Source organism: Lepisosteus oculatus, chromosome 11, assembly GCF_040954835.1.
Source record: "Lepisosteus oculatus isolate fLepOcu1 chromosome 11, fLepOcu1.hap2, whole genome shotgun sequence".
NCBI classification, from domain to species: domain Eukaryota; kingdom Metazoa; phylum Chordata; class Actinopteri; order Semionotiformes; family Lepisosteidae; genus Lepisosteus; species Lepisosteus oculatus.
In genome coordinates this window covers 17,957,264-17,980,956 of record NC_090706.1, presented here as the reverse complement: position 1 = coordinate 17,980,956, position 23,693 = coordinate 17,957,264, and the positions used below count along the sequence as shown (strand labels likewise).

The 23,693-nt window shown below is 41.2% G+C and overlaps 1 protein-coding gene and 2 long non-coding RNA genes across 4 annotated transcripts in view; 1 reads left to right on the top strand and 2 right to left on the bottom strand.

Moving 5' to 3' along the window:
• Nucleotides 1–5,301, top strand: part of LOC138241866 (uncharacterized) — a 20,179-nt gene extending 14,878 nt beyond the window's left edge. Inside the window, exons 5-7 of the long non-coding RNA XR_011191135.1 lie at nt 642–729; nt 3,368–3,415; nt 5,219–5,301. This is a non-coding gene — a long non-coding RNA (uncharacterized lncRNA). The remainder of the gene's footprint in view (nt 1–641; nt 730–3,367; nt 3,416–5,218) is intronic.
• LOC107077571 (butyrophilin subfamily 1 member A1-like) lies at nt 823–23,693 on the bottom strand. 2 transcript variants are annotated; one of them, XM_069195879.1, is made up of 8 exons: nt 23,499–23,693; nt 22,956–23,094; nt 18,035–18,388; nt 5,179–5,463; nt 4,532–4,657; nt 3,025–3,370; nt 2,464–2,537; nt 823–1,424 (listed from the first exon to the last, which is right to left on the bottom strand). In XM_069195879.1, exons 2-8 carry the CDS (start codon nt 22,999–23,001, stop codon nt 1,126–1,128), a joined length of 1,530 nt encoding a protein of 509 aa, XP_069051980.1. In that variant the 5' UTR covers nt 23,002–23,094; nt 23,499–23,693; the 3' UTR covers nt 823–1,125. The 2 variants fall into 2 exon arrangements, with proteins under 2 accessions (XP_069051980.1, XP_069051981.1); XM_069195880.1 differs by lacking the exons at nt 22,956–23,094; nt 23,499–23,693 and adding an exon at nt 18,663–18,746.
• Nucleotides 13,169–16,290, bottom strand: LOC107077546 (uncharacterized). Its single transcript, XR_011191134.1, has 3 exons — nt 15,026–16,290; nt 14,389–14,462; nt 13,169–13,537 (listed from the first exon to the last, which is right to left on the bottom strand). It is a non-coding gene; the product is annotated as an uncharacterized lncRNA (long non-coding RNA).

Genomic DNA, 23,693 nt, shown 5'->3' with positions numbered 1-23,693 from the left:
TATAGACAGTCTTAAGTTCAACAGATCCAATTATGTCACTCAGAGCCCTACAGAATACGCAGTCACTCTCCATCACGAGAGTTGCAGACCTCTGCAGTAGAGGAGTCATATTATTTTTCTCTCTTTGCATGGCCTTACTAATATATAAAAAGCGGATACTGTGTTTGACACGACAACAATGAAACGACGTACTGAGGGAAAGAAGACACGCCTCTGTTCAGAAAAAGAATGACCCCATTGTGACGCCTGGTGGCAGTTTGTTAAACTTCATCCACCTGTGACGAAATCAACTCAAAATATTTTTCTAGTAAAAGACTACTGTGGAAAATTTAAAATTCCGTCTTAAAATTGGTCGTGAACAATACTTATTTACCAAACATAAAATCACGATTATTTAAAACCCAAGCGTTGGTGGATTAGCATCAGATGTGCTCGAGATTGACAATCACATGATAAAGAGATTAAAGTAGAACTTTCAGATAAAGAGTTGTATTGGATTTTCTAATTCACAGCTCAAGGCAAGAAGGTCTCCCCGTAGGAGTTATACGGAATAGTGTTTAGGGTTTTGTATATATATATACCTCAAGACAAAATACTCAAAACTCTCCCACAACATTTTGTGCTGTTCTTATGTTTTTAAGGAAATTGTTTTAGATGGAAAAATAAGGCACGTGTTGCCCCTGAAGAGGATGGGACCTCCAACCGTGGTGAAAAGGAAGAAAAGTGGAGGTAGGAATTATTTCATATGTCGTTGCTTTTACGGGGAATTAGGTAATTTGCAGAAAGATGTCACAGTACCCCAAACCACTGTAAAACATTCAGTAAAAGCATTCTAGGGCATGTTTTATTTATATTCAGCACTAATAACTGGGTAAGGCATATAATTCCATACAGACAAATGTATGTATTATCAAGGAAAAATGTAGAGCTGAATTTAAAGTTAAAAAACATCACCAGTAACATTATTCACAGGTCATTTAGGAGGCAAAGGACTACAGGTAAGTAAAAATGGCTTTCAGGCATTGGAATGCATAGACATCATTGGTAAAAAGTGGAATTAAAATGGAGTGAAAAACAGCCCTGGTCAGTTTATTAAAGGACTCCAAAATTGGGACCTTTAATATGTCATGGATCCATTCTGAATGATTTTTTCCTTGATAACAAAGTGTTTATCAATGGAATTAATGAAGATGCAGAGCTGGAAGGGGATGGGTCAAGTTCACAGGTTGATCTCAGTCCTTCATCAAGACAGATGTTCATGAAATCCAGTATGTCGTTATCTCTGTCTGAGCTTCTACTGTGGTCATCGATGGTGTAGTTGTGCACTGAAACCACATGTCTGCATCCCAGATTGAGAAAAAAATACTTCAACTCCTTTTCCACTCCTCTGTTCTTCTTGGTCAGCACAGTAATTGGGTACGACTCTGCTCAGAGACAAAATAATTCTGTAAAGACAGCACACCACTTACAGTTGAAACTAACAGAGGCCAATTTCTTCCTTTAAGAAACGACCTGTGATTGCTAGCCCTTACTTATTCTTGCTTTACACAGTAATAAGTAAGTATATCTGCTAATGTACATTTTCCGCTTGGGACACATTCCAGTATTAAATAAGTTTTGTATGGTGGATACTTGAATATAACAAAGGAATGGGAATGGTAGGATCAGGTATTGGATTCTGGCACTAGAGGGACACTTAGGGACACTCAAGAGAGGAATATCAAGGCCTCCTCTTGAGGTTATCAGAGCAATACTAATTGTCATCAAGGTCCTTAGTCATCCAGGTGGATGCTGCACATTGGTGGTGGTGGAGGGGAGTCCCCATTACCTGTAAAGCGCTTTGAGTGGAGTGTCCAGAAAAGCGCTATATAAGTGTAAGCAATTATTATTATTATTATTATTATTATTATTATTATTATTATTATTAATAATAATAATAATAATAATAATAATAATAATAATAATAATAAGTAGGTTCCAGGTTTTATTGTGGTGAAACAAGTGCTGTGTATTAAAAGAGAAATAGAAAGTCAGTAGGTCACGGACCAGAGTTGGATCTAGAGTTGGGAAAATTATTACATCAGTGTCAAATTGTCCAAATCCCTGGTTCTGTATCTCCCTGTAATTAAGGGAGTTCTTCATGTGCAATTCCTGCACAGCCACACTACTTAAAGGGGACGTGTCGCTCTGAAATGCATATTAACAGCCACATTCCATGAAAGGTTATGATGTGCACATATACAGAATATTACCAGCACCAGGACAAAGAACTATTGGTTTCTTCTTCAAGATTGTGGAAATTCAATGTCTCTCCAGGTTACGATGTTCTCATTAAGTGCATTTAAAATTCTAGAATTATTACACTAAAATCTATACAAATCCTATACACTGCTGACAAGTACAATGAGAAAGTATACCAATCAAATAGAAGGGGCATGTGTGGATTTTAAGCAACAGAAGTACCTGTTAGTAGCTTCACGTCTTCAAAAAGTTGCTTAATTTCTTTTTGCAGAACATCATATAGTTTCATGTCACCCCTGTAAAGAAACAGTACTAAAATTAATGTAACAACTGTACATGGTGCAGAGTAGATGAAATAGGTTTTTGGAGAAAACTAGTTTTGCCTCCTGAATCTTTAACAGCAAGTCTTTTTTCCTTTTGCGTTTTACAATGAGGTGGTAAGAAAGAGTCCCAAAATGGAAAACTGCTGTGGGTGTCTAAAACATTCCATTGTACCAATAGTTTTGAAATTTCTCTTTTCAGGGGCATGCACAAAATCATGAGGTGTTTTATAAGTGTTCTGTGCTACAGGCAATCCCTCCTGCTACATGATTAACACTGAGGTTTTACAGGAGGCAAAATTCAGAGACTTTTCTAAAGTCTTTAGTGAAAAATGCCTCCCTTGTCATTTCTTTCTGGAAGATTCTGTGGACTACAGACCTACTTCAGTTCACCTTCAGGCATCTTTATGTATCATGAAATAAAACTGAAACCTGAGCAATGCAGATAAATCTGTTTTCATACCTGTGTACATATACATTGATGAAGTCTTTACTTCTCTCATCCCTCCATCTGGATAAATACACCTCCTTTGAATCTTTAGGGCTCCAGAATGTTTTATCTTCCACTATTTCAAATAGCTGTTCTTTCTTCAAAGTGATGCTCTCAGTGAGCTGTATTTCCAGAGCCTGAGTGCCAAGAGGTGCTGGAGCACGAGAGCTTGCTACATTCTGGTACGGCTCTTTATCTTCATAAATATACAGGCAAGAGTTCAGCAGGGAGGACAGTCCTTGACGTCTCAGAGAAAGCATCCGAACAGTAACTAGCTGTGAAAAACTACTGATTCGCTTGCGGTTTTTCTCTGTAGGACCTGAGAAAGAGACACGTAATATTCAGAGAAATTCTATAACAAGAGGTAAGCAACCTTAAAGCTTATAAGCCTTACTGTGAGTTCTAAGTGCAGGTACAGTTAATTGTAACTGACAGGAGTCTGCAGTTTCAAGTTAATGTTTGATTATTTGAAGGTAGTTGTCTTGGTTTGTGCATGTAAAATATTTATACTGGGCTTCAAAAGGACACAATTGATTTTTACCCTTTTTGATGTCTAAAGGTCGTCAGCCATGCCAAAGTTTGTCAACATGATTATTTCAAACCTATATTGTCACGTCCCGCACTCTACCTCGCAAACGCCGTTTCATTCCCAAACCCACTGTTTCATGATCTCATTCCTAACCGAACCCATCCCATTCTCACAGGCACCAGATTCCATAGCTTCTCATTCCTTAACCAATTATCCAACCACATCCCTCTCCCTTCAGGATTTAAAGTTCCCTCACGCACCAACCCTGTTGAGAAGCCTCCTTTAGAGCTTTCTAGTGCACGTTTTTGTCTCCGGTCTATCTTATCTGATCTATAGCTTCTCCAATCTACCTTGTTTCTGGATTATGATTTTGGATTGTTTGCCTCTGCATCCCACAGAATTCACAGCTACGCATAGGATCCTCATAAAACTACCTGCCAGTTCCCTGACATATACGTAGCATGATTGCTTTACATATTAGTCAAAACTGCCATCACTGCAGTGCATGATACACACTTCTCAAAATGTCCTGCTCATTGATCAGCTTTAACAGTAATTACCTTATGATCAACAGAAGTCATGATTATTTGGTTAATGTCTAAAGAACAGCATCTCTTACAGAGCAGTGCACCCTGTCACTATACTGGGGCACTGGTTTGGGGAAGAGCTGCCCCTACTGGTCCAGCATCACCACTTGGAGTAGAAACCAGGTTTTCCTCAGTGGTCTCCTGTCCCGTTACTGACCAGACCCTGTCTGCTTACTTGTTCAGCTCTGACTAGATCAAGCTACAGCACGTTAATGCACCTAAGAAGTAAGAGTTTATGAAATATGATGCATAAATCAAGAACAATTTAAACATCACACACGTTAAATTCAGTCAGGTCAGCATAAGCAGAACAGATGTGAGGTTTCTCTTTAAATATTTGTATTTTACAATTACTTCTGCTTACCAGGTGACTTCTGTGGTGTTCTCTTTCGACAATACCAACAATATAATAAAATGAGTAGGACTATTACAAACATCACAGACACCATCAGAGTGTAAATGTCTCGTGTTCTGCCATCTTCTTGTTGCTCTGAAAGAGACATAAGTGATCATTTAAACAGGTTTGTGAGTGTTCTTTTATTCCTTACAGCTGCAGAACAGCAGAAACCAGAGAAATTATTAACTAAGCAGACATATATTTAAGCGAAAAACGAACCAAGCTTCTTGTTAGATTTTAAATATTGGCATACTAGTACTTCATTTTTAAATCTGCCATGTCAACCACACACTTGTGTAGTACCTGGCAGATATTTACTCAATCAACAGTACTTGTGGATGTGTAGGGAAGAATTTGTCTTTGATGAATTGGTGGTTATATTGTAGGACAGGGAATTAAAATAGAATTAAAATGCTGAAATGTTTTGAACAAACACTATCTGACAAGATTTTGGTGGTTCTAACAATATCTTGCTAACTTCTGTGACTTGACCTAGGTCAGGGTTTGGGTTAGCTCTACAGTGTTTGACAATTGTTTGCACAGAATTTTTAGACACCACTCCTCATGAGAATAATTTGCTCAGAGAAGTGCCTCCTGATGTTCTAGTGATTTACCTGCTCCGAGCTGAACGCAGCTCCTCTTCCTCTCCTGTAGGGGGCTGTTGGTGATGATGCAGCAGACCCTTCGCTGGGAGGAGAAAGCTCTCTTGAGGCGACTGTGCGCATCGTACAGCCCCTCTGGGGTCAGTGTGAGCTCTGTGATGGCCTCCTGACTGTAACTGCCCCCCCTGTCATCAATCCAGCTCACCAGAGCTGCAGGAAACCCCTTCCGAGACACACAGCTCAGCGACACAGCCTCCTGCTCCAGGACCTGCTGCAGCTCTGGCTGCTCATAGGAGGCTGCAAAGAGTGAGAGAGTCTGTGTCAGACCTTGAACAGCCCTGCCCTTCCCATAGCACAGCACTGCTGACCACTCCAACTGCTTTAACACCCTAAAGAACCAGTACAAGGAAGATTCAGGACTTCATGTCACAATCAAACACTTCCTGTCAAGTGCAGCTTTTCAAAATTATTTTTTATCCATTTGCATTTCTGGCTGGTCATTGTAATCACCACACAACAGATAAAACTACACAGAGATAGACAGATATACAGCTATACAATTTACAAAACATTTGAATGTCTTGAGAACCTGTTTGTGGTGTACCATGAATGTCGGTTATACCTCCCTTTTCCCAGGGGATGTGAGGGGTTTATGTTACGTGATTCCGGGAGAAGTAGTTTAGATTAGTTTAGTTAGCTGTTGTTTGGAAGCTATGCTGTTCAATAAATCTACCATTCTGCATAATCCTTGAGTGCCTCCGTGTTCTTAGGTAGATATAATACTGGCAACGAGGCGGAGGGAAGAGGTAGGCAGAAGATGTACATATACCGACCTCTGCCAGTTCACTTAACAAGAGCTTCTTGGGAAGACACTCATCATCCATGTGTAGGACATGACTGGCCCATCAGGCCTGGGTCTTCTGCAGCAGGGTGTGAGTGTGGGTGAGAACCTCATTGTCAGGGATCTTATCATGCTGCCTGATTTCCAGCAGTTTGCGCAGGCACGTCATGTGGAGGTGATTCAATTGTCTGGCATGTCTGCTGTAGATGGTCCATGTTTCACATGCATAAAGTAATGTTGGAAGTACTGTAGCCTGGAAGACTTTCAGCTTTGTGTTGAGACTAATATACAGTATGTCTACGTTCCCAGTCGTTGACTTGCAACCTCCCAAACCCACTACTGTCCTTAACTACTGTCCCTGCAGTTAATTTCTTCATCTATGTTCACATGCTTGATTACTGCCCAGATAGGTGAAGCTATCTACGACGTTGAGTGTCAATCCCATGACTGTGATGCAGAGTTTCTGAGAGGCTTACCAGTGGTGGGCTGGTACATCACTGCTGTCTTTTTTGTGCTGATTGTGAGAACGAAGTTGTTGCATGCTTCAGAGAACCTGCCATGCTGGCTTGCATGTCCTGCTCGCTGGCAGCATTGAGTGCGCAATAATCAACAAAGAGGACATCCCTGATGACTGTCTCCTTCACCCTGGTGACTGCTTTCCAGTATCTTATGTGGATGCCTTCCTCACTGTTGCAAAAAACATCAGACAGCACGGCTGAGGACATCATGTTGAACAGTGTCGGGGCAAGTACACACCCTTGCTTTACTCCATTTGTCACAGGGAAGGCTTATGAGGTCTCACCATCATCCAGCACATGAGACATCATGCCATCCTGAAACTGGCGTGTAATGGTGATGAACTGGTCAGAACATCTGAACTTGGCCATTGTCTTCCAGATTCCGTCCCTACTGACAGTGTTGAAAGCTTGAAAGTCAGGTCCACAAAGATGGTGTACAAATCCCTGTTCCGCTTTTGACACTTTTCCTGAAGTTGTTTCACAGCAAAGGTCATGTCCCCTGTACCATGCCCGGTGCGGAAGCTGCATTGACTCTCGGGGAGATCTTGCTCGAGATGGTGGATGCGGCGGTTCAGCATGATTCGGGCCAGTATCTTACCAGCTATAGAAAGGAGCGTTATGCCACAATGGTTATCACAGGAGTAACGGTTGCCTTTTCGCTTGTACAGATACTGACAGGATAAGCATTGTTTTAAACGGCGACTTTTGGACATATGGAAGAGTTTACGGCAAACAGAGAGAGTTTGTGGCTGGAATATGCAAAAAGGCTGGAGTATTGTAAGGATATGTGTTAACATAAATGACCCTCTTAGGTTTCCATAGGGGGTATATTAAGTGAAGGTGACAACAGCATAAAGTCAGTTACTGAATAGATGCAACATCATGTACTGTATAGTGTAGACGTATTACACAAATGACTTTGTGAGACCTGAAAAGAAACGTTCAGTTCTTTTAGCGTTTGCGATGCAGCTACATATTTAATGCTCAGATCTCTTGTAGCCCCACGAAACCCTACTGAAGTAGCTTATGCAGAATGAATTGAGTGCTTGCAAAAACATTATGACCCGAAGCTGTCCACTATAGTGCAGCGATTTCATTTCCATCATAGTAAACAGCAGCCAGACCAACCCATGGCAAGCTACATAGTGGCACTGAGGAAACTGTCGGTGCATAGTGAGTTCAGAGACCAGCTGGAGGACATGCTACGAGACACGTTAGTGTGTGGCATCCATGATGAAGCACTGCAGCGCCACCTACTGGCAGAACCAACCCTAATTTTAAAACGGCTGAGGAAAAAGCACTGGCTGCAGAAAAAACCACCATAAATTCTCGCCAGTTGAGGCCAAAACCTGAAACAAGCACTCTAATGCCAGTGGAGGTGCATCAGACCTAAGGAAACCAGAAAAAAATAGGGCTCAGTATGACAGCAGAGAACATGAAGAAAAACCTTGTTTTCAATGTGGAGGTTTACACGATCTGAATGATTGTCACTTTTCTACAGCTGTGTGCCACAACCACAACAGAAGAGGAGATTGCCAGATGAGACGGATCTCGGTAAACTGCTCACAGTGACTGAAACAGAGGATGAGGAGCTCACGGGACAGATTGGGTGTGTCCAGAATGACAGTCAGGAGTATAGAATTTACAGCGTACATCAAAGAGAACAAAGGAGAATGCAGTATAATGCAGAAGTCATGATTAGGAACAAGAAATATAAAATGGAAGTGGATTTGGGATCAGCCTGCTCACTTCTAAATGATGCAACGTATCAGTATTTGTGGCCCAACACACCACCTGAAATAAAACCAAACTCGGACAGTGGTGGGAGAGATCAGGGTGGATATATAATATCATAATAAGTGATGCAAATTACCACTGCTCATCATCAAAGGGAGAGGGACTAGTTTGCTGGGGCATGACTGCTTTGAACAACCTGGCATCAAGGTTACAGGAGTAAATCAGATCATACAGCCCTCAGCACAGGCTATTGTACAACGATATGCACAAGTTTTCAAAGAGTGGGGGTGTAGCTCGTAGATTTGAACTACAGGATCAGGTGCAAGTCCGTAGTGACGCTGGGGGCCCAAAGTGGGTGCCTGCTACAGAGGTGGAGGCAACAGGACCACTGTCATACAGGGCAGTGATGGCTGATGGCCGCACTCATCGCCGCCATGTAGATCAGATGCAGGGATGGTTGCCGGTTGAGCCTGATAGCTTGCAGTTGTCTAGTGTTGAGGATTCAGGATGTTTGGACCACTCTGTCCACTCGGACACACCCTCTATTCCTGTCCCTGTTTCACCAGCTATGGACACCACCACAGAGCCTGAGAGTGAAAGGTGTAGTGTCCCCTGTACGAGACATCAGCATCGGGCCCCTCTGTGGATGAAGGACTATGTGGACTATGGAATGGAACGTTAGTTGTACCTCTCATTTAACAGGGGATGTGGGGGTTTATGTTATGTGATTCCAGGAGAAGTAGTTTAGATTAGTTTAGTTAGCTGTTCTTTGGAAGCTTTGCTGTTCAATAAAGCTACCATTCTGCATAATCCTCGAGTGCCTCCGCGTTCTGAGGTAGATATAATACGGTTCAATAAAACAATTTAAAAAACGTTTGTAATTTTGGTGTTTCTTTGGAGAGACATTTTCGAGAATAGGAAGATTCTATATCGAACCGCACAAGCTGACAGTTCTCCGTATTTACCATTCGATTATCGTTTTATCAAAAGTATTTTTAAAGTAAAGTAAAACATCGTATCTCTTGCGGAGAGTTATTATAATGGAGTGCTTCCTTTTATAGCGTCGTGTTTACGATACAGAAACAACAGAGAGAATAACGCAGAATTTGTTTAGCAAACCGGTTTTGCAAGTACTGAATCGAGAAATTGAAACTAGCCTTTTCTGCTGACGTTTTTAAAGTGAATTCAAAGCCATACTATACCTGGACTGTAGTTACGTTTTCTTTTCATATAGATGTCTAAAGTCGTGCGAAAGTGAAAAAAAGGTTAATTTTATTACATTTTATTTTGAAATGTAGTTTGTTCTTCTATAAAGTAAAAAGGCTCTTTATTATAAACAGCTAAATTGAATAACTAAGGAACAACTAAGGGTTTCTTCCATACTGAAAAGAGAAGAAGAGATATGCGGATAAATCTCTGGTTTTAAACTTCCAGTTCAAATATTCATTTTGCTTTTCTTATTTACATGGTAGCAGTATCGCCGAGTATAACAGGCATCTTACCTTTAACCCCCTGGAGAACCAGTACAAGGATGTTTAATGACTTCATGTCGCAATCAAACACCTCCAGTCAGCTGTAGCTTTTCAAAAGATTTTTAAGCTATCTGCAGCTCCGGCTGGTCAGTGTAACCTCACAGCAGTTAAACCTACACAGAGAAAGACAGACATACACAATCCACAAAACAATGGAATGTCCTGGTAACCTGTTGAATAAAATATAACTATCTGAAGAGACTTTCGAGAATCGAAAAAGAATTATACAGAGCAGCATAAGATAATAATTTCCCGTAATAGGCAATTTATTATTCTTTGGTTTAACAAATCTGTTTTTAAAAAGTCAAGTAAAACTGCGTTTCCTTTGCGTAGAACAATTAAAATCAGTACTTCTCTTGGGAGCGTCGCGTTTACGAAAGGGAAACAACCGAGAAATTAACGCAGATCATGTTTTAGCAAAGCAGTTTTCAGTGCCGAAACGACAAATTCAGACTGATTATTAAATTATTTTTGCAGATGTGTTTACAGTGGATTAAAAAACATACTGTACATTGGATGTCATTTCGCGTTTTATTCTAATCGAAAATGAAAGTTGATGGAAGTTTAGAGAGTTTAAGGATTAGGACGTTGGGACGCTATTCGATTCATCTAACAATTCTAACCTCTCAGTATTGCAGGAGAGCAACGGCACAAGCCGGGGGCTGGGGCATACACCCTGGAGCTGCCCCGTCCACCGCAGAGCACACACTCACATTTTAGGGCCAAATATCCCTAAAGCTAATATATCTTTGGAATATGGGAGGAAGCAAGAGAGCCTGAAAGAAATCCCTAGAAAGACAGGAAGAAAGAACAAACTCCATGCAGACAGAACCCCATATCCTGAACTGAACCCAGGGCCCCAGCATGCTAACCACGGTGCCATCCAGTCACATACAGGCCAGTCTCTTCTTTTGCCTTTTCTTTTGCAGCCAACACATACTGTCACAGTTCCCAACACGACTGAATTACATGGTCTGTTACCGTGTATTATCTGCTGTCTGTGTTATATTGTCCGTTACCTGACAGGGATTTTTCACTCGTTTGGATCATTTTGCCAACCGGAGTGGGGGGTCATAAGAGGTGAAGTTTTAATATTTCAAGCCTGAGTCATTTTATTGACGCGAATAAGGCAATGGACCTTTCTTGTGTTGCAATAATTGGATTGACAACAGTAAATCCTATACAACAAATCCAATTATTTCAAAGAGATCTAATGAAACCATAAGTGTTTAAATGAACCTCAAAAAGCAGTGCTAAAAATAACACAAAAGTATATTTTTCAACAGGTATGAAGATGTGGTTTAAATGCTCTTTCCTCTCGTGCTTTACACTGTTGTGTGAATCATTTCTGCTTGACTTGCTGTGCAGGACATCAGACAGGCTGTAGATGAGAGGTCACTGAGTGTCCAGACAGCACTCTAGATTCAGAGTCTTATGGGCTGGCAGACATCTGTGTATTTGCAGCTGTTTCTGAGTACAAGAAAAGATTTAACAGGGTTTCAGAATATTGTATGTTTTTAACTGCAAATGCAATTAAAGACAAAGCAATGGCACAACGGAGAATTTATTTAAAAAACACAAACCTATATTTTGCTGCTACAATTACACAACAAATTCCATAATTTCTTACTTTATTGACAGAAATACCTCCAAAATGAATAGTTTTAAAATCACGCCCTGCCCCACAGTTCCATAAACAACATCCTCTCAAAATAGCTCTACACAATATTACAGTAAAAGTTGTTTTTTGGACCCTTATCCCTACAGAGACATAAAGTATCAGTCATTTTTGTTCCTAGTTTTGATACATTGGAACAAATGTATTGGCATCTGTGCACTGTTTAATAATTTCTTTCACACTGAAATGTAATGAATATGTATGAGGATTAAGCCTTAAGCTTCTGGGAAAATTGGTGCTATAGGTAAGTGTAAATGTGTTTGTCTAGCAATGCACCTACTTGATTGCTGGTTTTGGGTCAATGAGACAGCACAGTGGTTATATAGCAAGGTTAAATAAACTGCATGTATGATATAGCAAATAGCAAAGTGAAAAAAGTCCTGGGGCCCTGGGATTAACTCCTAAAGTTTATCTGTGTGGAGTTTGCATGTGTTCCGCATGTTGGTTCAGGTTAGTGTTTTTAGGTCCGTACGTGCCCTGTGATAGTGTATTTTGCCTTGTGCCTCTTGCTTCTTGGGATAGACTCCAGCTCCCCTGTTACCCAAAAGTGTGAGAGGCAGTTAGAAAATGGATGGATGGATTAATTCCATATGAGTGTCCAATTAATCGACACCCACTCGTTGTTCCAATACCCTAAGCATCTTGGAAGAAAAATCTTATATTCTGTTACAGTACCAGCATCCCTCCAGTAGAGGGGACCCAAACCGATAGTACGTCCCTTAACCACTCTGGGGAAGCGTAAGTTAATCAGACCTCGTTAACCTCTCGAGCCTACTTGAACCTTACCCCCTGTCCCAACTTACTGCTAAGTATTGGGTTAGACTTTGAGAGCTCATCCTCTGTACCCTGCCTTGCGCTCGTTAGTTGATCGGTAGGCTCCGGCTTCCCGCGACACCATATAGTATAAAGCGGTTTGGCAAATGACATAATTTGCTGGAAAAGAATAAAACAATGTTTTAAGATCTTTTTTTTGTTTGTTTTAACAGCAAAACAAAAAAAAAACACGCAAACACAGCATAACCTTGTGAAACACATTTAAAGAATTTAACTGCTCTATAAGGCACTGTGGCTCAAAATATACGTCACAAAGTGAACATCAACCCACTTGCTAGCCTGAGGCTACAATCCCACTGCTGAAGAGAGACTTAGTGCAAAACACCTTTTCCTAATTTATAGGAAAATGCCTCTTTCGGGTACTGAGCTTGAACTAGAGGAAAAGCATAACAGATGATGTTTCCTACTTGACTTTGCATAAAGTGCCTTATACCTATGTCGAATGAAAACTTCTTTGTCCTGAGACGTTTCTCACTCAAACGGTGTCATCGTTTTCCTGACTTGCTGAGTGGATTAAGACAAATACCTGAGGTAGGTGGAACTATTTTAACACTTTGCTACAAGTTATTTATTGAAAGTGTCTTAACATGCTGTCTCCCTTTTTGATTTGGCAACATCAGGACCGTTAATTGTAATTAGCTGGAAAAGTAGTGAAAGTAAGTAGCAAAATAACTGGGGCAAATTTAAATATTTAAATATTACATATTTATACAAAGGTCTTATCCCCTCTATTGAGAATTTACACTGCTCCCATCTTGGAGATCCCTCTATATCCCCAGGTGAAAAAGGTGTAAAACTAACAGACTCAGGAAATCTTTCATCCCCACTGCAATATCTCTCTCAATGTAAAGGAATTATCCTGTAACACTACATTACTTTTGGTAATGATTGTCTTCCTTGTTTTTATTGTTTTAGATGGGAGAGGGAGAGGTGGGAGAGGATGTTCTTCTTTTCCTTGATAATGAAATGCTTATCAATGGAGTTAATGAAGATGCAGAGCTGGAAGGGGATGGGTCAAGTTCACGTGTTGATCTCAGTGATTCTGCTTCATCAAGACAGATGTTCAGGAAATCCAGTATGTCATTATCTCTTTCTGGGCTTCTACTGTGGTCATCGATGATGTAGTTGTGGACTGAAACTACGTGTCTGCATCCCAGATTGAGAAAAAAAGGCTTCAACCTCTTTTCCACTCCTCTGTTCTTCATGGTCAGCACAGTAATTGGGTACGACCCTGCTCAGGAACAGAGACAAATTAATTCTGTAAAGACAGCACACCACTTACAGTTGAAACTAACAGGCCAATTTCTTCCTTTCAGAAATGGTCTGTGATTGCTAGCCCTTACTTATTCTTCCTTTACCAGGTAATAAGTAAGTATATCTGCTAGCGTACATTTGCTGCTCGGGATGCACTCCAGTATAAATTAAGTTTTGTACTGTGGATTTTATAATGCAACAAAGCAACTGGAATGGTAGGATCAGGTATTGGATTCTGGCACTAGAGGGACACTGAGGGACACTCAAGAGAGGAATATCAAGGCCTCCTCATGAGGTTATCAGAGGAATTTAATACTTATTATCATCAAGGTCCTTAATAAATAGGTTCCAGGTTTTATTGTGGTGAGACAAGCGCTATGTATTAAAAGAGAAATTGAAAGTCAGTAGGTCATGGACCAGAGTTGGATCTAGAGCTGGGAAAGTTATTACATCGGTGTCAAATTGTCCAAATCCATGGTTCTGTATCTCCCTGTAATTAAGGCTTCATGTGCAATTCCTGCACAGCCACACTACTTAAAGGGGACGTGCCACACTGAAATGCATATTAACAGCCATATTCCATGAAAGGTAATGATGAGCACATATACAGTATATTACTAGCACCAGGACAAAGAACTATTGGTTTCGTCTTCAAGATTGTAGAAATTTAATGTCACTCCAGGTTATTATGTTTTCATTAAGTGAATTAAAAATTCCAGAATTATTCCACTACAATCTATAATAATCCTATACACTACTGACAAGCGCAATGAGAAAGTATACCAATCAAACAGAAGGGTCATGTGTGGATTTTAAGCAATAAAGTACCTGTCAGTAGCTTCAAGTCTTCAAAAAGTTGCTTAATTTCTTCCTGGAAAACATCACTTAGTTTCATGTTACCCCTGTGGAAACACAGTACACAAATTAATGTACATAGTGTACATGGTGCAGAGTGGATGAAATAGGTTTTTGGAGAAAAAAGTGCAGACAGTCTCAGAGTAGGGATGAAATGTATTTGACATGAAATTGTGGAATAGTTTTGCTTCCTGAGTGTATCCTTCACTGCTTCAGCGCAATCAATTTTGAATTTCTGAAGAATCTTTAACAGCAAGTCTTATTTCCTTTTGAGTTTTACAATGAAGTGGTAAGAGAGTCACTAAAACATTCCATTGTACCAATTATTTTGAAATTTCTCTTTTGAGGGGCATGCACAAAATCATGAGGTGTTTTATTAGTGTTCTGTGCTACAGGCAATCCCTCCTGCTACATGATTATCAACATGTAACACTGAGGTTATACAGGAGGCAAAATTCAGAGACTGTTCTAAAGTCTTCAGTGAAAAATGCCTTTCTCTTTCTGGAAGATTCTGTGGGCTACAGACCTACTTCAGTTCACCTCAAGGCATCTTTATGTATCATGAAATAAAACTGAAACCTGAGCAATGTAGATAAATCTGTTTTCATACCTGTGTACGTATACATTGATGAAGTCTTTACTTCTCTCATCCCTCCATCTGGATAAATACACATCCCTTGAATCTTTAGGGCTCCAGAATGTTTCGTCTTCCACTACTTCAAATAGCTCTTCTTTCTTCAAAGTGATGCTCTCAGTGAGCTGTTTTTCCAGAGCCTGAGTACCAAGAGGTGCTGGAGCACGAGAGTTTGCTACATTCTGGTACGGCTCTTTATCTTTATAAACATACAGGCAAGAGTTCAGCAGGGAGGACAGTCCTTGATGTCTCGGAGAAACCATCCGAATAGTAACTGGCTGTGAAAAACTACCGATTCGCTTGCGGATTTTCTCTGCAGCACCTGAGAAAAAGACACGTAATATTCAGAGAAATTCTGTAACAAGCGGTAAGCAACCTTAAAGCTTATAAGCCTTACTGTGAGTTCTAGTTGCAGGTACAGTTAATTGTAACTGACAGAAGTCTGCAGTTTCAAGTCAATGTTTGATTATTTGAAGGCAGCGATCTTGGTTTAATGCATCTAAAATATTTATACTGGGCTTCAAAAGGACACAATTGATTTTTGTCCTTTTTGATGGCTGAAGGAAGGACAGCAGATAACTCCGCCACATGAAAGTACCAGGTCCTCAGCCATGCCAAAGTTTGTCAACATGATTATTTCAAACCTATATTGTCGCGTCCCGCACTCTACCTCGCAAACGCTGTTTCATTCCCAAACCCACTGTTTCATGATCTCATTCCTAACCGAACCCATCCCATTCTCACAGGCACCAGATTCCATAGCTTCTCATTCCTTAACCAATTATCCAACCACATCCCTCTCCCTTCAGGATTTAAAGTTCCCTCACGCACCAACCCTGTTGAGAAGCCTCCTTTAGAGCTTTCTAGTGCGCGTTTTTGTCTCCGGTCTATTTTATCTGATCTATAGCTTCTCCAATCTACCTTGTTTCTGGATTATGATTTTGGATTGTTTGCCTCTGCATCCCACAGAATTCACAGCTACGCATAGGATCCTCATAAAACTACCTGCCAGTTCCCTGACATATACGTAGCATGATTGCTTTACATATTAGTCAAAACTGCCATCACTGCAGTGCATGATACACACTTCCCATAATGTCCTGCTCATTGATCAGCTTTAACAGTAATTAGCTTATGATCAACAGAAGTCATGATTATTTGGTTAATGTCTAAAAAACAGCATCTCTTACAGAGCAGTGCACCCTGTCACTATACTGGGGCACTGGTTTGGGGAAGAGCGGCCCCTACTGGTCCAGCATCACCACTTGGAGTAGAAACCAGGTTTTCCTCAGTGATCTCCTGTCCCCTTACTAACCAGACCCTGTCTGCTTACTTGTTCAGCTCTGACTAGATCAAGCTACAGCACGTTAATGCACCTAAGAAGTAAGAGTTTATGAAATATGATGCATAAATCAAGAACAATTTAAACATCACACACGTTAAATTCAGTCAGGTCAGCTTAAGCAGAACAGATGTGAGGTTTCCCTTTAAATATTTGTATTTTACAATTACTTCTGCTTACCAGGTGACTTCTGTGGTGTTCTTCTTAGACAATACCAACAATATAATAAAATGAGTAGGACTATTACAAACATCACAGACACCATCAGAGTGTAAATGTCTCGTGTTCTGCCATCTTCTTGTTGCTCTGAAAGAGACATAAGTGATCATTTAAACAGGTTTGTGAGTGTTCTTTTATTCCTTACAGCTGCAGAACAGCAGAAACCAGAGAAATTATTAACTAAGCAGATATATATTAAAGCGGGAAAAAAACCAAGCTTCTTGTTAGATTTTAAATATTGGCATATCAGTAGTTCATTTTTAAATCTGCCCATGTCAACCACACACTTGTGTAGTACCTGGCAGACATTTTCTTAGTCAATAGTACTTGTGGATGAGTAGAGGAGAATTCATCTTTGTGTGAATTGGTTGGTAATATTGTAGGACAGGGAATTAAAATAGAATATCCATCCTTACAAAATACAATGGAATTTTACAGGAACACAAGCATGGTTGCAACAGAAACCCAAATGCTGAAATGTTTGGAACAAACAATATCTGACAAGATTTTAGTTGTTCTAACAATATCTTGCGTACTTCTGTGGCTTGACCTAGGTTAGGGTTCGGGTTCACTCTACAGAGTTCTGACAGTGTTTGACAGTTGTTTGCACAGAATTTTTAGACACCACTCCTCATGAGAATAATTTGCTCAGAGAAGTGCCTGCTGATGTTCTAGTGATTTACCTGCTCCGAGCTGAACGCAGCTCCTCTTGCTCTCCTGCAGGGGGCTGTTGGTGATGATGCAGCAGACCCTGCGCTGGGAGGTGAAAGCTCTCTTGAGGCGACTGTGCACATCATACAGCCCCTCTGGGGTCAGTGTGAGCTCTGTGATGGCCTCCTGACTGTAACTTTCATCCCTGTCATCAATCCAGCTCACCAGAGCTGCAGGAAACCCCTTCCGAGACACACAGCTCAGCGACACAGCCTCCTGCTCCAGGACCTGCTTCAGCTCTGGCTGCTCATAGGAGGCTGCAGAGAGTGAGAGAGTCTGTGTCAGACCTTGAACAGCCCTGCCCTTCCCAAAGCACAGCACTGCTGACCACTCCAACTGCTCAATTTCAGGGAGCAATAAGAAACTTAAGGAGAAAACAACTTTCCAGAAATAAAATAAGCAGTATGCATTCCTTTTGAGACATTGTGAAAGAGCTGTTCCATGCTTACTAGTAGTGGATGACTTTATTCTTAAGGTGGTACTCCAAACGATGACTGGCCCAAAATCATTTCTCACAGGTACTCTACCTTTTTTAATTTATATTTATTTTTATCAAAAATAAAATAAATCTGTAATCAAGCCAGTGGTGTAATTGAGCCCATACATTTTAGCTAAATGACGGAATCGGTTGCAATGCATTTCCAGTAATTGGAGCTAAGTCTTAATTTACACGACAACAAACTGTAACTGGAATACAGTGCAGCTGTACCTACCCACTACTGTCAACACTGCGGTGTCTCTGTAACCAGCACCATCCATCACAATGAAACAGATGTACTCGCCCTCGTCAGTCATTTCCACATTGGAGATCAGCAGGGACGCGTTTCCATTAGCAACGGCACTGGGGAACATCGTGCTCCTCCCAGTGACACCGTGGTCCCAAACGTGTGACAGCTCTGGGCTCTGGTGGAACAGGTGAATGCTCTTTGTACGTCCCTGTCTCTTCTGGAGCCACTCGCCAACAATGTCTTTCCTCATCCCTGAAGTGTGGAACTGGCAGTCGATTCGGACATCACTCCCACGCAGTGCAGTGATCGCTGGCGTCAGCACGTGAACACGTGGGGTCCCTTGTAAAAGGAAAAGACTAAAATCAAAATCTTCACTAAAGGGGAAATTAATAGAGCGTAACTCAGGAGCCTTGTCCAGTTTCAGTTTAGTCCTGGGTGTCCCCGCTCCTGGACAGCAGATTTTTGTAGGTCCTTTGGAAGAGAGCTAAAACCAGATTATTGGCACCATGGAGAAAAAAAGTGTGTTTATACAAGATAGTATTGCGTTAAAATGTGATAGTCAATTCTGATATTTACCTGAGAGCAGTATCGCCGAGTTGAACAGACAGATTACCTTTAACACCCTAAAGAACCAGCACAAGGAAGATTAATGACTTCATGTCGCAATCAAACACTTCCTGTCAAGTGCAGCTTTTCAAAAATATTTTTTAACCATTTGCATTTCTGGCTGGTCATTGTAATCACCACCCAACAGATAAAACTACACAGAGATAGACAGATATACAGCTATACAATCCACAAAACATTTGAACGTCTTGAGAACCTGTGTGTGGTGTACTATGAACATTGGTTATGTGAGGGGTTTATGTTACGTGATTCCGGGAGAAGTAGTTTAGATTAGTTTAGTTAGCTGTTCTTTGGAAGCTATGCTGTTCAATAAAGCTACCATTCTGCATAATCCTCGAGTGCCTCCGTGTTCTTAGATATAATACTGGAAACGAGGCGGAGGGAAGAGGTAGGCAGAAGATGTCCATATACCAAGCTCAAGCAGGGAAAGAAATACCGCTCCGCGCATGAGGGCGATTGTGCATGGATGTCGATAAACTATCAAGAGATTAAGATTGAGTTGATTGTGTCCTGAGGTGGCTGATGAGTCCAATCTGGGCACGGAAGTTTCTACCACAAATATGGCATTAAGTCCAGGGTTTGCTGTGGTGGAGGTGCTGACCGCTCTGGCTTTTCTTGTCTCACGCTTGCTTTTGGCCTTGGCTATGCTTTGTTCTTCTGCAGCCTCTGTTCCTTTGAGGATCTCGCTGCACCATGCTGAGTGTTCAGATACAAAGCTTTCCTAAGTGTCAACAGAGATTCCTAGGCTTTTCATGGAGGTTTTTAGACTATCCCTAAATCGCATCTTGGGTCTCCCAACTGGGCGCTTTCCCTCTGCCAGTTCACCTAACAAGAGCTTCTTGGGAAGACACTCATCATCCACGTGTAGGACATGACAGGCCTATCAGGCCTGAGTCTTCTGCAGCAGGGTGTGAGTGCGGGTGAGAACCTCATTGTCAGGGATCTTATCATGCTGCCTGATTTTCAGCAGTTTGTGCAGGCACCTCATGTGGACACCATCAGGCCTGAGTCTTCTGCAGCAGGGTGCGAGAACCTCATTGTTAGGAATCTTACCATGCTGCCTGATTTTCAGCAGTTTGTGCAGGCACCTCATGTGGACATGTTTCAATTGTCTGACGTGTCTGCTCTAGATGGTCCAGTTTCGCATGCATAAAGTAATGTTGGAAGTACTACAGCCTTGTAGACTTTCAGCTTGAGACTAATACGTCTACATTCCCAGTCGTTGACTCGCAACCTCCCAAACCCACTACTGTCCTTAGCAATTCTGCAGTTCAATTCTTCATTTATGTTCACATGCCTGATTTCTGCCCAGATAGGTGAAGCTATCTACGACATTGAGTGTCGATCCCGTGACTGTCCATGCTGGCTTGCATGTCCTGCTCGCTGGCAGCATTGAGTGCACAATCATCGACAAATAGGAAGTCCCTGACGACTGTCTCCTTCACCTTGGTGACTGCTTTCCTGTATCTGATGTGGATGCCTTCCTCACTGTTGCAAAAAACATCAGACAGCATGCCTGAGGACATCATGTTGAACAGTGTCGGGGCAAGTACACACCCTTGCTTTACTCCATTTGTCACAGGGAAGGTTTCTGAGGTCTCACCATCATCCAGCACATGAGCCATCATGCCATCCTTTATGCCACGATGGTTATCACAGGAGTGTCGGTTGCCTTTTCGCTTGTACAGATACTGACGGCATAAACATTGTCTAAAATGGCGACTATTGGACGTATGGAAGAGTTTATGGCAAACAGAGAGAGTTTGTGGCTGGAATATGCAGAAAGACTGGAGTATTGTAAGGATATGTGTTAACATAAATGACCCTCTTGGATTTCCGTAGGGAGTATATTAAGTGAAGGTGACAACAGAAGAAAGTCAGTTACTGAATAGATGCAACATCATGTATAGTGTAGACTTATTACACAAATTACTTTGTGAGACCTGAAAAAAAACGTTCACTTCTTTTAACGTTTGCAGTGCAGCTACATATTCAATGCTCAGATCTCTTGTAGCCTCATGAAAACCTACTGAAGTAGCTTATGCAGAATGAATTGAGTGCTTGCGAAAACATTATGACCCAAAGCTGTCCACTATAGTGCAGTGATTTTATTTCCATCATCGTACACAGCAGCCAGACCAAGCCACAGCAAGCTACATAGTGGCACTGAGGAAATTGTCAGTGCATTGTGAGTTAAGAGACCAGCTGGAGGACATGCTGCAAAACACGTTAGTGTGTGGCATCCATGATGAAGCGCTGCAGCGCCACCTACTGGCAGAACCAACACTAACTTTTAAAATGGCTGAGGAAAAAGCACTGGCTGCAGAAAAAGCCACCATAAATTCTCGCCAGTTGAGGCCAGAACCTGAAACAAGCACTCTAATACCAGTGGAGGTGCATCAGACCTAAGGAAACCAGAAAAAATAGGGCTCAGTATGACAGCAGAGAACATGAAGAAAAACCTTGTTTTCAATGTGGAGGTTTACACGATCTGAATGATTATCACTTTTCTACAGCTGTGTGCCACAACCGCAACAAAAGAGGAGATTGCCAGATGAGACGGATCTCAGTAAACTGCTCACAGTGACTGAAACAGAGGATGAGGAGCTCACGGGACAGATTGGGTGTGTCCAGAATGACAGTCAGGAGTATAGAATTTACAGCGTACATCAAAGAGAACAAAAGAGAATGGCGTATTATGCGGAAGTCTTGATTAGGAACAAGAAATATAAAATGGAAGTGGATTTGGGATCAGCCTGCTCACTTCTAAATGATGCAACGTATCAGTATTTTTGGCCCAACACACCGCCTGAAATAAACCAAACTCAGACAGTGGTGGGAGAGATCAGGGTGGATGTATAATATCATAATAAGCGATGCAAATTACCACTGCTCATCATCAAAGGGAGAGGGACTAGTTTGCTGGGGCGTGACTGCTTTGAACAACCTGGCATCAAGGTTACAGGAGTAAATCAGATCATACAGCCCTCAGCACAGGCTATTGTACAACGATACGCACAAGTTTTCAAAGAGTGGGGGTGTAGCTCGTAGATTTGAACTACAGGATCAGGTGCAAATCTGTAGTGACGCTGGGGGCCCAAAGTGGGTGCCTGCTACAGAGGTGGAGGCAACAGGACCACTGTCATACAGGGCAGTGACGGCTGATGGCCGCACTCATCTCTGCCATGTGGATCAGATGCAGGGATGGTTGCCGGTTGAGCCTGATAGCTTGCAGTTGTCTAGTGTTGAGGATTCAGGATGTTTGGACCACTCTGTCCACTCGGACACACCCTCTATTCCTGTCCCTGTTTCACCAGCTATGGACACCAGCGCAGAGCCTGAGAGTGAAAGGTATAGTGTCCCCTGTACGAGACATCAGCATGGGGCCCCTCTGTAGGGGTGAAGGACTATGTGGATTAGGGGTAAGGGATGTGGTGTACTGTGGAACTGAACGTTAGTTGTACCTCTCTTTTAACAGGGGATGTGGGGGGGTTAAGTTACGTGATTCCGGGAGAAGTAGTTTAGATGAGTTTAGTTAGTTGTTCTTTGGAAGCTTTGCTGTTCAATAAAGCTACCATTCTGCATAATCCTCGAGTGCCTCCGCGTTCTGAGGTAGATATAATACGGTTCAATAAAACAATTTTAAAAACGTTTGTAATTTTGGTGTTTCTTTGGAGAGACATTTTCGAGAATTGGAAGATTTTATATCGAACCGCACTAACTGACAGTTTCCCGTATTTACCATTTAATTATTGTTTTATCAAAAGTATTTTTAAAAGTAAAGTAAAACAGCGTTTCTCTTGCGGAGAGTGATTATAATGCATTTCTTCCTTTTATAGCGTTGTGTTTACGATACAGAAACAACAGAGAGATGAACGCAGAATTTGTTTAGCAAACCGGTTTTGCAAGTACTGAATCGAGAAATTGAAACTAGCCTTTTCTGCTGACGTTCTTAAAGTGAATTCAAAGCCATACTATGCCTGTGCTGTAATTACGTTTTCTTCTCATATAGATGTCTACAGTCGTGCGAAAGTGGAAAAAAAATAATTTTATTACATTTTATTTTGAAATGTAGTTTGTTCTTCTATAAAGTAAAAAGGCTCTTTATTATAAACAGATAATGTGAATAAATAAGGAACAAGTAAGGTTTTCTTCAATACTGAAAAGAGAAGAAGAGATATGCGGATAAATCTCGGGTTTTAAACTTCCAGTTCAAATATTCATTTTGCTTTTCTTATTTACATGGTAGCAGTATCGCCGAGTTTAACAGGTATCTTACCTTTAACACCCTGAAGAACCAGTACAAGGATGATTAATGACTTCATGTCGCAAACACCTCAAGTCAGCTGTAGCTTTTCAAAAGATTTTGAAGCTATCTGCAGCTCCGGCTGGTCAGTGTAACCTCACAGCAGTTAACCCTACACAGAGAAAGACAGACATGCACACTGCACAAAACAATGGAATGTCTTGGTAACCTGTTGAATAAAATATAATCATCTGGAAAGACTTTCGAGAATCGAAAAAAAATTACACAGAGTAGCATAAGCTAATAATTTCCCTTATCAGGCAATCTATTATTCTTTGGTTTATCAAATCTATTTTTAAAAAGTCAAGTAAAACTGCGTTTTACAATTACCGTGCTAGAACAATTAAAATCAGTACTTCTCTTGGGAGCGTCGCGTTTACGACAGGGAAACAACCGAGAAATTACCGCAGATCATGTTTTAGCAAAGCGGTTTTCAGTGCCGAATCGACAAATTCAGACTGATTATTAAATTATTTTTGCAGACGTATTTACAGTGGATTAAAAAACATACTGTACCTTGGATGTCATTTCGCGTTTAATTCTAATCGAAAATGGAAGTTGATGAAAGAGGGCGGGTTTGTTATTGTTTCTGTAATTTGAGCTATGTGTGAATTCGTTAAGTATCTGCTTTGATATGATCGGCTTTTTCTGGTTTTGAGAGTTTAAGGATTAGGACGTTCGGACGCTATTCGATTCATCCAACAATTCTAA

Bases quoted from the DNA above. Each gene is read 5' to 3' on its own strand.
- LOC107077571 (XM_069195879.1), bottom strand. From the start codon at position 23,001: ATGAAGTCATTAATCATCCTTGTACTGGTTCTTCAGGGTGTTAAAG. The intron at 5,464-18,034 runs GTAGGTACAGCT...CACTCTTTGCAG, and splicing joins CGCAGTGTTGACAGTAGTGG to CCTCCTATGAGCAGCCAGAG. The intron at 3,371-4,531 runs GTAAGCAGAAGT...TCTCTTTCTCAG, and splicing joins AACACCACAGAAGTCACCTG to GTCCTACAGAGAAAAACCGC.